At 37.5% G+C, this 13,468-nt stretch overlaps 2 protein-coding genes across 6 annotated transcripts in view; one reads left to right on the forward strand and one right to left on the reverse strand.

Annotated features, from left to right (window-relative positions):
• The window catches only part of pak5 (p21 protein (Cdc42/Rac)-activated kinase 5), a 266,982-nt gene extending 262,053 nt beyond the window's left edge, over positions 1–4,929 (forward strand). For all 5 annotated transcript variants that reach the window (XM_063056164.1, XM_063056169.1, XM_063056165.1 and 2 more), the window contains one exon: positions 1,708–4,929. In XM_063056164.1, the coding sequence (XP_062912234.1) occupies positions 1,708–1,863 (156 nt within the window). In that variant the 3' untranslated portion in view covers positions 1,864–4,929. The remainder of the gene's footprint in view (positions 1–1,707) is intronic.
• An 83-nt stretch (positions 4,930–5,012) lies between these two features.
• On the reverse strand, positions 5,013–13,135 carry lamp5 (lysosomal associated membrane protein family member 5). Its single transcript, XM_063055098.1, has 6 exons — positions 12,504–13,135; positions 11,531–11,703; positions 11,157–11,288; positions 10,714–10,819; positions 9,626–9,814; positions 5,013–9,354 (listed from the first exon to the last, which is right to left on the reverse strand). The coding sequence occupies exons 1-6, from the start codon at positions 12,562–12,564 to the stop codon at positions 9,176–9,178; spliced, it is 840 nt and encodes a 279-aa protein (XP_062911168.1). The 5' UTR covers positions 12,565–13,135; the 3' UTR covers positions 5,013–9,175.
• Positions 13,136–13,468: the final 333 nt, after the last annotated feature.

Below are 13,468 nucleotides of genomic sequence, written 5' to 3' on the forward strand. Positions count from 1 at the left end.
TCAAAATAACAAAAAAGGAAAAGGGCCTGAAGCAAAAGTTTGGGCCCCATGCATTGGCAGTACTTAGTAACACCCCCTTTTGCAAGTATCACAGCTTGTAACCGCTTTTTGTAGCTAGCTAAGAGTCAATTCTTGTTTGGAGGGTTTTCACCCATTCTTCCTTGCAAAAGGCTTCTAGTTCTGTGAGATTCTTGGGCCATCTTGCATGTGAGGTCTATCCGTAGATTCTCGATGATGTTTAGGTCAGGGGACTGTGAGGGCCATGGCAAAAGCTTCAGCTTGCACCTCTTGAGGTAGTCCATTGTGGATTTTGAGGTGTGTTTAGGTTCATTATCCTGTTGTAGAAGCCATCCTCTTTTCATTTTCGACATTTTACAGACAGTGTGATGTTTGCTTCCAGAATTTTCTGCTATTTAATTGAATTCATTCTTCCCTCTACCAGTTAACGTTCCCCGTGCCACTGGCTGCAACACAAGCCCAAAGCATGATTGATCCACCCCCGTGCTTAACAGTTGGAGAGGGGTTCTTTTCATGAAATTCTGCACCTTTTTTTCTCCAAACATGCCTTTGCTCATTGCAGCCAAAAAGTTCTCTTTTAACTTCATCAGTCCACAGGACTTGTTTCCAAAATGCATCAGGCTTGTTTAGATGTTCCTTTGAACCTTTTGAATAGAACCTTTTGGCTGCAATGAGCAAAGGTATGTTTGGAGAAAAGAGGGTGCAGAATTTCATGAACAGAACCCCTCTCCAACTGTCAAGCACAGGGGTGGATCGATCATTCTTTGAGCTTTTGTTGCAGCCAGTGGCATGAAACATTTCACTGGTTGAGGAAAGAATGAATTCAATTAAATACCAGAAAATTCTGGAAGAAAACATCACACCGTCTGTAAAAAAAAGCCGAAGATGAAAAGAGGGTGGCTTCTACAACAGGATAATGAACCAAAACACACCTCAAAATCCACAATGGACTACCTCAAGAGGTGCAAGCTGAAGGTTTTGCCGTGGCCCTCACAGTCCCCTGACCGAAACATCATCGAGAATCTGTGGATAGACCTCAAAAGAGTAGTGCATGCAAGATGGCCCAAGAATCTCACAGAACTAGAAGCCTTTTGCAAGGAAGAATGGGCGAAAATCCCCCAAACAAGAAATGAAAGATTCTTAGCTGGCTACAAAAAGCGTTTACAAGCTGCGATACTTGCCAAAGGGGGTGTACTGCCATACAGGGTGCCCAAACATTTGCTTTGGGCCCTTTCCCTTTTCTGTTATTTTGAAACTGTAAAAGATGGAAATAAAAATTTTCTTGCTTAAAATATTAAAGAAATGTGTCATTTTTAACTAAATGCCTTTTGGAAATCAGGTCAGCTTTTACTCGCTTAGCTATTCACAGTAACAGAAATTTTGACCGGGGTGCCCAAACTTTTGCGTGCCTGTGTGTGTGTGTAATATATATATGTATATTTGTGTGTGTGATTAGATGGAAACTTTTTATGGACTGGATAAATATGTGGCATGAACTACTACACTTAACTAATGAAGTAATATACTTAGGTTAAGGAAGTTAAACCCTTAAGACCATAAGACATGGGAGCAGAATTGGCCCATTCTGTAAGATTTATTTTAAAAATTAATTGTGTATATGTTAAATATTTCTGAATTTCACATTTTGGGATCTTTTGTTTAATGTTTGTTTCTCCTGATATGCTTTAGGCTTCATCAGTGCTGCGAGGATTCTTGGACTTGATGTTAGTGAGGGATCCTTTACAAAGAGCATCTGCACAGGAATTATTAAAACATCCATTCCTCAAGTTTGCTGGACCCCCAGCCTGCATTGTACCTCTTATGAGACAATATAGATATCGTTGAATGAAGTGGATTTAAGAATGTCTTAGCACAGTATTTGAATAAAAATTAAGCACTTGATAGCCATCAGGAAATGTGAATGAAGAATATTAAAAGATGTGACGCCAAAACAGATTATGTTCTCTCTTGAAGTCTGTGGCTGGGCAAAAATACACAAAGCAAAATAAAAGGAATTTACAAAATCTGTTGTATACCAGCTCCCTGAGCTACTATTTTCCTATTTCAGAGTTACAGTGCTGGAGTATAAGGGTAATTGTGAGAAATCTCCTTTATGATATGGCTGAACTGACTTTGAGTACTATCTTTTTGAACATATTTTCCTTGGAGGGTCAGTTTGCCTTTCACCATGTGCCAGGATTGATGTTCACATCAGGATGTAATGCTCCGACTGTGTAACAGATTATAGCACATTCAGGACTCTTTGAGAGAATTTTGCTCAGTAAAGTGTGTGGAATTTGTATTTCTCTAAAATTGTGACTCTTTCTTTGGTAAGCACTTTTCTTCCACACTGGCTGTGCAATGTGATCTAATTGGATTTGTATCTTACTGACATTTCTTTTCTGATAAACTAACAGTATTTTGTGGTGAAGTAACTGTTGTAATAGCAAACAGTATTGAGAGGAATTTTTTTCAGGGATATTAACTTGATGTGGGTGGGTGGGTTAGAAAGGGAAAATGCTTTGAGTTGCAGAGATTAACAAACTTGTTCAATACAGGTTTACCAAAACAGATTGTTTCTGACTTGAGGCACTCTAATGAATCTGTTCAATTTGATAAATTAAGTTTTGTTTAATCACATGTTACTTAATGATTTTTTAAAAATATTTTTGCGGCTTTCTACTTGTCAGTGAATGTTTATAGCATTAATCTAAATGTGATGTTTGTTGAGCGTGATTGCATGTTTTAACAGTCATGCAAAGTTTGATGGAAAATTAGTAAGCCCTAGTGCAGTGTGGTGTGAAACTTGTGTGTTACAGAGGAAATAAATAATGCTGGTTATTTATTAAAAATAAATGTGTTTATTTTTAAGTTCAATGGTTGCGAAACACGACTTTCAAAATTTAATGTATAAAATGATGTCACGTATAACTCATCGAACATGTGATCAAGTGCTAAATATTGGTTCAGATTTTGCAATTAAAAGAATATCAGTATGGAAGCTGAAAATAACTATCATTTTGGTGCACTTAAAAGTTTAGCAAAGGAATTCTGGAACAGTTGTCAATGATTTAGCAATCCTCCACAGATTGTGCTGGTTTGCGCAGCTCTTCATATGGTCAGGGGAAATCAGTGAATGGACAAAATTCTAGGTACATTGGATTAGCTTTACTGTAAATAACTTAAAAATGGTGGTTTGGTGTAAATAAGTTGTAGGCATAAGTAAAATGTAAGAACATAATAAATCTTTATTATTTCTTAACTATCATTGAAACCAAGTTTAATTCCCTTTGACAAAACTGTCAATATAAAATAGACCTGATCTCATTGTCTTATACCAGTGATGAACATGGACCTGCGCACCTATTCTCCAGTTCCTTTCTTTAATTGCATCCCTGTAGTTTAATAGTTTAAATTATTTAGGTACTTTTACTTACCACTTTAGTTTAAAATATGAAATAATTTAATTGTTATCTTTAATCATAATTAACCTTCATGTCAGCAACACTTACAGACTATTAAATTACTCTCTAAAGTTCAATAGCCGGCAAAGCTGGGGTGCAAAGCTGTTTTTCTCACTGTCAAAAGCTTTCAGAAGTGTTTTGGGGTTCTCACCGTACCACTGGAGACTCTGCAGCTATCCAGACCATGGTACTGGTAAGAGAACAGTTCTGGGCTAGCAAATTAGGCCTTTGAATCAGGACCAAGCAAGTATAGGCATAGGAATTCATGGACAGTGATTCCAGACGGGGAGCACCAGATCAATAAAATCTCACCCCAGTGGGTATTAAAATTTATGTTTTGCCAGGGTTTGTTTTCAATATTTCAACTTCCTCCTTATGAAAAAGGTCATTTTTATTTTTCAGTTAGTAAAATGTTTAAAATATCACTGAAAATGTGTCTTTTTCTCCATTTGGTTTGATGTCTGTATTATTTCCATGTGATTAATTATTCATCCAGTTGATAATATCACAGATGGTGAATGCCAAGGAGTTCCTTAAAGTGACGCCTGACAACCCATTATCAAAATAGAAAGAAGGCAGGCAGTGTTCCAGCGACCACAAGTACTTTTTTTTCAGGTCACAGGTGAGTACTGCTGTTTTGCTACTAACTATGAAGGACAGAACATTGTTTTGTAGGCAGTATTATCTTCACTTTCATGGAAAACTGTTATACAGTTGGGAAAGTAAACAGTAAAGTTGGCGTATTGTCATGATCTGAGTAACTATTCTGAGAGTTTTTGAATAATTTTAAATGCACCATTTATACAATATGAATATTATCTGTGTGATTCAATTTTGTGTGTTTTACTTATTTTAATATTTATCTTCTCTTGAATACCATGTTCATAGAAACATTTCTTAACTCAGTCCAGTAGGTTCAAAACAATGGCTGTAAACTGGGGTTTGAAAGCATTTTGCATTTCTGAAGGGTGGCAGTGTTGAAATGTTGGAGAATATAACGACTGTTTGTGTTGCTGTTAATTACAAGAAAATAGTGATCCTTATTTCTAGTGAAAAAACAATTACATTTTGCCCTCCATGTATATTCTGATTACTTACAGGAAAATGTTTCTCAGGATGTATTTTAATATGTTAGTATATTTTCAAACGGATAAGTGCCTATTTCTTATGAAATTCATTACATTGTTCTAGGCCCTATGGAATATGTTCCACATTCCATCTAACTAGCAACTCCTCTCTTCCATTTTATTATGTCCTGTCACCCAAATTTCTCTTCAGCAAGCTGAGAAAAAACTGTCAGGCAAATATTGCTCCTTGTTCTGGTAAACACTTCTAATTCCATAACTAGTACTTTAAATATTTTTTTCAGGTTGGCTTTGCAATTTATTACTGGTACCTCAATTTCCTTTGGTAATTTAATCTTGTTGTTCTGTCCAGCTGGATAATACATCTTTTGAGATGATATATATTTCAAAAGAGTAAAATAGATTAAAAAACATTTATTAAACCAATATTTTTCTAATTGTCAGATTTAACAGAACAAATGGGATAATAAGAGGAAATAATTAAGATCAGTAAGTAAAATATAGAAATTAAATTGGAACTAAAGGCTAACAGGTTCCCTGGAAATGATGGGCTACACTTTGGGATGCTAGAGGAGGTAATTGATGCATTTGGTTGTGGTCTAACGGATTCCTTAGATTTTAAATTCAAGGGAATTGAACAATGAATTTCAAAGCCTCAGGTTAGTAATAAAAATATATACTATTTTCTTCAACTGCAAAACATATGGTGAGAGTATTCTACTCCAGGAAGGATCTATCATTGATTGCCAAGAAGATTTTGAAATACCATAATTGTAAATTTGATAGAGACAATTCTCTTCTGAATCATCCTGTGATCCATTATACACACACACACACACACACACACACACACACACACACACACACACACACACAGTTAATGATTACACCATACATTATTGACTTTTTACTGAGTGAAATGAGTAATAAAAATAATTATTCAAAAATAATGTATTAGTCATTAGTATTGTGACAAATGTGCTCACCCACACTGATGTTCTTTTGTTAATACAGTACGATCTTTCTCCTTGTGTATCAAATCACAATTTATAATATAAATATGTGCTTTCAGATTTAAAATAACTTTCACTGATCTTATATGTACATATACGGTATCTGTTAAGACGGATAATTGTAGTCTAAATGACAGGTTCTCACATAAAGGCAACACAACCAGCAAGACAATGATTGAAATAAAAACAACAGTTAAAGTACATTTGACACTTTAACTTATGGAGGAAAAAAAAACTTAGGTTAATATAATTCTTTCCATGACCCCACAGTGCTTCAAATCTCTTTCCATATCATGCTGCAATGTAGGAAGAGCAGCAAACGGGTCTACCCTACATTTCGAAAGCAATATGATATTGACAAGAAGATCTATTTTATGAACTTAATTGAAGGACAAAGTTTGACCAGTATAATAAGGAGCGGCTCCCTTATCCTCTTTAAAGTATTGTTATGTCCATCTGAGAGAGAAATAATAATATAGTTTCATTGTTCAACGCCCCCTCAAAACTAAACTAAAATATCAGTCTGGATTTTTCAACTACCAAGAGTGAATTCACAACCTGCAGCCATGTTTTTTTAAAAGAGGTTAAAATCTCAAAATTGTATTCCTCAATTGTGTTCATTACAAGTTGGGTATAAAAGTGCAAATCTATCTATATGAATAAATCTGTGGCATAGATTCCTCCTGATGTAGCAATAAAGCAATATAGAACTCAAAGTCTTTCAATCTTCTTAGCCATCAAGTTTGTAACTGTCTAGCTCGTTACTTTAATCCATAAGACCATAATACATAAGAGCAGAATTGGCCATTTAGCCCATTGAGTAACTTCCACCATTCCATTGTGGCTGATTTATTAAATCTCTTAAACCCATTCTCCTGCCTTCTCCCCGTAATGCTTGACACCCTTACTAATCAAGAACCTATCAATCTCTGCATTAAATTTACCCAATGACTTGGCCTCCGCAGTCATCTGGTAATGAACTCTATAGGTTCTCAATTCTCTGGCAAAAGAGGTTCTTTCTCATCTCTGTTCTAAAGGGACTTGCTTCTGTTCTGAGAATGATACCTCCACTCATAGACTCACCCACTATAGGAAGCATCCACTTCATGCCCGCTCTATCTCGGCCTTTTGTTAATTATGTAACAAAATTATAAAGAAACTGATACATTTGAATTTTTGTTTCCTGATGCTCCCGAAGGTCAGAAGATTTTTTTGTATGTTTTATTCACAAACATTTCATTCTAATTGTATTGAAAAGTGTTTTAACTTTCATTTACAAGTGTGGATTAATTAATGCAATATTATAGGAAATAACAGGTATATAGCTAAGAGGTAATAATCAGCACTAACAAACAAAAATAATACAAGCAGAAGCATTGTAAAGGAAGAACTGCACAAACTGTTCAACTGTGGTAAACTGGCCCAACTGCAGTGAGAGAATGCCAGAAAACAATCAGAAAATTAAACAAGAATTTCACTATCAAATGCCATCTTATTTGAAAATTTAATCTCATCATAAAAATCAAAGGGCAGAATCACAATACTGAGTGCATGCATTGCTATATTAGATTTAACTCAAAGTTTTGGGGTAATTTCCTACCAAAATTTTGCACTTGCCCTGTTGTTAAATGGATTATACCATGAGTGTTGCTAGAGAAATATTATCTTAAATAAGTGTATTTGGAATAATATTTTAATATTTATTACTCAGCCCCTCAAGCCCTCCACTTGATGATAACAAATATATCCCTTTTGCAGGGTAGACTTACTGAATTTCAAATATTCCCTCATACTATTGATAGAATCAAAAATGTTCTTCAGAATCAAATACCTTTTTAAAAAAAAAAATTTAAGCAGGGATATACTTGTTCAGAGGTGGTTCAAAGAAGGTTCACTGGGTTGATGTCTGGGATGAAAGAATTGATTTATGAGGAAATGATGAGTAATGCAAGATCATTCTCACTAAACTGGGTAAGAATGGGAGGAAATTTTATTGAAATGTATGATTCTGAGAATCCACCTTCCCACATGGAGGAATCCAAAACTAGAAGACATTGTTTCAGAATGAAGGATTAAGGATAGTTTCTATCTATTGTTATGAGACTTCCGAATAGATATTTTGTTCATTGAAAATGAACTACTGATCTCTGAATCTACCTTGTCATGGGCCTTGCATCTTATTTGTCTACCTGCACTGCACTTATTCTGTAATTGTAACTTTCTATTCTGTATTCTGTTACTGCTTCTCCTTTTGTGCTAACCTGATATACTTATGTTTGGAATGAATGATCTGTTTGGATGGTAAATCAAGCTTTTCATTGTATGTCAGTATGTGTCAATGATAAACCACTTAGCAATTGTTCACTTAAAAGAGTGATGGGGGGGGGGGTATTTCACACACGGATTGTGAATCTTAGAAATCTCCGCTGTAGAAAGTTTGAGCCCGAGACCTTTAATATACTCAAGGCTGAAATAGATGCATTTTGGTCTGCAGATAGTTAGGGCATCTAATAGGAAAGTCACTGAGAACAATTTCTGATCTTAATTGAAAGTTGGAACAAGCTTCAAGGATTGCTGCTCTCTAAGTCCTAGTTTTACTGAAACGTAAGAAAAAGTTGGTAGAACACAAACATCCGCAATTTTGATACTGAGATGGAGGAAAATACTAAATCAGGCAGGGAAGTCGAACTGTTTCTCGCAGTTGTTGCAGTTAAACAGAATCCAAATTAAGGAGAGTTTTAACATTTTGTAGATTCAAGGCTCACACTGGGGATCTGTTCTGCATAATTCCCATAGATACATGAACACAAAATAAAATCTTATGTCCCTTCAACTAACGTACACTTAAGGGAAACCTGGCCGCGCAAGTCATTCTGTAGCGCAATGATGTCCTAGTCATTTGGTCCTCAACAATATTTCACGTATGCTTGGAATAAATGTAGATATTCGTCAAAGCTTAAAGCTCGAGCAAACTGCTTCCCAAATTGGAAAAAGCAAAATTACTCTGTGAATCCAAGAAGCCGTGTTTATCAAAGTTAAATAAACCGGTTTTAGTTTATTTCAAGAGCAGACTTGCGTTCAAGATAATAAAACTGAACAACTAGTTTTTTTCTCTCTTATGGTTTTGTCTGAAAGAATAATGAGAAGATATGCAAGTACCAAAATATTACATTATGATTCGATGTAGGAATGCTTGGGCCATCTACGTTGTTTTAGCAAATAGCGTGTGACTGAATGAGTCTGTTTCTAAACAATTGGAGCAATGAGAGTTCCTTACACTAACTAATACTACTTACACTCAAATTAGATTACTAATCTTGCGTTACTTTTAATGGTTTAGTTGATATTTTGCATTTGTTTGTACTGTGATGTGATTGCTGGGGATTCTGGTTTTGAAGCAGATATTGTGCTCATCACTATTTAAAGAAGCGCGCCTGAGTATATACAGTAAGATGCCGCGCGTTTATTTGCATGTTCGCGTTCCCCGGAAGTTTGAAAAAGTATTCTCTGAAATAATTCTCTGTTGCTTAACGTTACTGTGCAGCAGCTGCCGTGCTGTTCGCTGGGAGGTTCGGTCCAACTCGATCGGACCTCTTTACATGTGTTTGTACTCGGATCTGTCTCTGGGTATTTGAATTTGGCTGGTAGCCGTAAGTTTATGGTGAATATGATAAACCGACAGAATCACCACGATGACGAGGCCCAGTGTCAGCCCCAGTATAAGGGGGAGAGTCTCCTCTAACTGTTCCTGTTGGTCCACTACACAGGCAGAGGCTGTAAGTAAAATGAGAGATAAATATTAAACGCGGAATCTGAAAACCTGAAGGGATCTGTCTTTTAAATAGCAGCAGCTATGTTTATACTTCCAATGTTTAATATACTTTCAATGTGCTTTAAAATGCTAGACATGACTGAGCGCATTCCCTTTGCTGCATGATAATACACGTTACTTTCTCCAAAACGGGATACTGGCAGGAAAGAATATTTGAAAGAAAAGGGAGTTTTAAAAGGACTACAAGAGGCTAGTGGATTAAACAATCTTTACCTTCGCTGAATATGAAGTCCCGCTTGAGGCCGAAAGGCTGGATATGAATTTGAGATAGGAGAACGGCAACGACTTTCTGGTGATCACTGGAGATGAGGGAAATTGTTTCCTGGGCCTCGCACTTGTACGATTTACCAAGCGGAGTCACGAACAGAGAAAGGTGGCGTGAAGTGGCTGTGTGCTTCCCAACTGCAGGGGGAAAAAGGGGGCAAATTCTTGCTGAAACTGTATTAGAAGAATATCATTGATCACAGCGGCAGAGAGAATGCGATGTCCAGATATTAAATAGCCTAATGTTGGCTAAATGATACAATATTTACAAAATTTGTAGCTACAAACCCAGTCTTGATGAAAGGTCTCGACGCAAAAAGTAGACTTTTTTTAACCACAGATTCTGTCTAGCCTGCTGAGTTCCTCCAGCATTGTGTGTGTTCTACTACAAATTCAAGCCGTTTACAAACTAAATGCACTTGTATGTCTGTGTAATATTTCATCCATGCTCGGTAGTTACTAGCTTGCGTAAAGGGGTGATATTATCCTTGTAATGTGTGTAGTAATGCAATAATGTGGTAATGCATGACATTCTTTGTCGTTTTTAATCAGTCCAACGTTTTATTTCTAGGTGGATGTAACACCAGTTTGTGTAATTGATAATTTGTACCGCAAATGTTATCAATGCCCCAGTTTTGAGCGTTTCTAAAAAGGCACATCTTTTAGTACTCGATATATTATGCTGCGTTATTTTTCTTCTACTGTTATTCCGATTTTTTTTGTACCATTGTGGCTATTTTTACATACCTACTCAGAAATGGTAGTGAATTTCATTGGCTAGATAACAGTGCAGTATTCGACAGGAGACTTTAGACAGCTATCACAAGAACTAACCCCCAAAACATATATTGCACCAGACTTCCTGTTAGTGGTGAACGAAAACTGTCACCGGTTGGTAGGAATTAATCCTGACACTAAACATGATAAAGCATAAACTTCAATAGTCCCACAGCTCTAACAAAAGTGAGCTCATACTCAGTGTCCCTGTCATTTAATTGTAAGCAGTGTGCGAATAACAATCTAATGAAATAACTTACGGTTGGCTGCATCTTTAAAGTGGCTGGATTCAGATAAATCATAAACGAACTGAATCTTATTGACTTTCCAGAAGTGTTCTTGCCTTGTGGATATATTGCGGGTCTCCTATAAGAAGTTTATGGACAACTATCATTATTACATATACGGCTTTCTTTAAAATAAAATCACAGTGGAGGATTTTAAATGAAAGGAATGACAAAGCAAAACTCGCTTGGCGACTTCGACGCAGGATTATGAATCTTCGCGTGTTTTCTAATATTTACTAATGACCAGCTTGTTTAGGTTTGTGGCATGTACAAATATTAACGAACTGCGTCCGTTGGTTACCGTATGAGTTACAAGGTCCTGGAATCCTCGGCTACTCAGAGAATGGATTTTCTTTCTATAAACCGTATTATTATTTGTATGAACTTTGGCTGTAATTCACAGGCATTTTTTTTACCTGCACAAAGTAGAGTTTAAAACTGTATGTGCCGTCGGCCCAGGAAATCTGCAGTTCAGATTCGTTGCTCCCACATCTTCCTCTAACTTCTGCACTTCGTGGAATTGAAATGTCAGCTTTTTCTGTAATGAGCTAAGACCAAATGAAAGGTCAAACGTTTACATTATAAAGCATTGTGTGTTAAACAAGTCTTTGAGGGGTGAAATGTCATGATGAACGAGGCCAATTGAATCAATTAAGTGTTTTTAAAAAGCGGCTATCTTAAAATCATAGCTTCAATGCACATTGTTTTTCAATGTAAGTGATTAATCCGTTTCCTCATGCTTATGTCAACTAGGAAATGATCAAAGATCTGGGTAGGTATGTTGCCTTACATCTACATAGTTACTGGCCCGTGCATCGTAGGCGACAATAAATTTTGCTGCAAACTCCGCCATCAGACACGTTGTTCCATTTTCCCGAACCACAAAAATATCTTTATAGGGATCAGTGGAAAGACCCGAAAGATTCTCGGTCTCCTGTTCCGCACCGACCCCCTGAAGGATATCTGCGAAAGTGACAAAATGTCTCTCATTTCTCCAAAGGCTTTATAAAACATTTTGATATTTAGACACAATTTGCTCCATAATTATGCAAAAATCAGAAATGAGTCTGTTAAAAAAAGGGGAACAACCCGGAGTGTCAGTGATTGCATTAGTACAATGACAGTCAACCTATCTTGTCGTATGTATTAATAATTTATGTTATTCTGCAAAATAGTTTGTTGAAGGGATGGCAGTATTTTGCCTCTTGCAAAAGGGAGATCGAAGCAAATACAGTCTAAACCCTGCAAGAGCGTGGATAGGCGAATTGCATTTTAATATCACAAGCAGTAACAGTCCAGTTTCGTGCACTCTGTTGGTGTATAAATACTTAACAGCTATTGATATTGGGTTCTGACATAAACAAGTTTCTGCCCCAAATTTTTGAGACATTCATCTCGTATACAAATATTTTCTCGTAGGTTGCCCTTTATCTAGTGTCCGAGAAGTTCTCTGGATTTGTCTCTTTGAAGATGATCAAATGATCACTATAAACCGAACAAAATACAAATAAGCCAAGTAGACGTTATTAGGGGCAAACGTTTAATATTAATCCGGAAAATACGTTTCAGTACCCAAGAGGTTAATGTGCATAAAATGCTCATCTGGAAGATTTTGATACGGCAAAAATCCCATTTCAATGGCAAAAGCTTTAAATAGTGCTTTGAATATTCTGACGAAGGGTTCTTTCACATGCATTAGAATTGTTGAAAATGTTCTTGACATCTCTAGGTTTTATGCAGCATGCCTGTGTGTGTGTACTTACTGAGAAGGAAGGCCAGTACATGGAGTGCTGGGGTGAAGTGATGTTTCCTGCTTGTTTCCATGCTGTGCTGGAGCTCCGGTGGTCCGCAGTGCTGTCTGAGCTTTATCCTGGAGCGAACGACTTCGCTAATACTGTACCTGGTCAGAAATGAAACGACTCAGATTCGCACTGAACCTGCGATCAGGCGTTCCGTCGAGTGGTGTCCCAGTGCCGGAAATGTGGTTTGTGGCGGACGAGTGTCGAATGATTTTGAAATACGCAGAGCAGTGCTGAGGAATTCCAGAGTGGATTCTTTGGTGCAGTGTGACTATCATAGAGCAGCGCCCCAGCTCCGTGGCAAAGGGTTTCGTGGGAGCGCGTACTGTATCGCTCCGGGCTCTGCGGCGGAGCTTGAAGTGTTTTTTTTATCGAAGCGACGCTCCAAGACTTTGCAATAGAACTGGGGGTCTGGGTTTCGTGGGCGTGTTGCGCTCCAAGTCTCTCCTGTGAACTGTGGTTTAGGTCGCTGCCGCCAGAATTGTGCGCAGAGCAATGCTCGAGGCGCGCCGGTGGCGAGGGCTCTGCGGCGGAGTTGCGGTCAGAGCTGGTCAGAGCTTTTCAGTGGCGCTCTGAACAGGGTTCCCTAATGGTGCTCTGAACACGGACGGCTCAGTGGTGAAGGCGTGTTCTTTGAGCATTACCCCTTGGAGCGAGCTAAACTGCGCCAACGCATAGCCAAGGGTCGCGGCTGTCTGAGTCGTCAACGAGCCCACACACTCGTACAGTTTTAATATATGGAAAAGTATGAGTTTCAGCTACACACAATTTGGAAAGGATTATTTCTAATTGGCACGGATTTATCCTACGCGAATTGCACCGTTCCCGATTTTGGGTTTTCGCTAAATTTTCCAAACGCGCATGAATAATCGTAAAAATATCCTAAATAGAGTATTGCCATGGAATGAATTATAAACAGCTCCAGAATA

Source organism: Mobula hypostoma, chromosome 8 (genome assembly GCF_963921235.1).
Source record: "Mobula hypostoma chromosome 8, sMobHyp1.1, whole genome shotgun sequence".
Classification (NCBI taxonomy): domain Eukaryota; kingdom Metazoa; phylum Chordata; class Chondrichthyes; order Myliobatiformes; family Myliobatidae; genus Mobula; species Mobula hypostoma.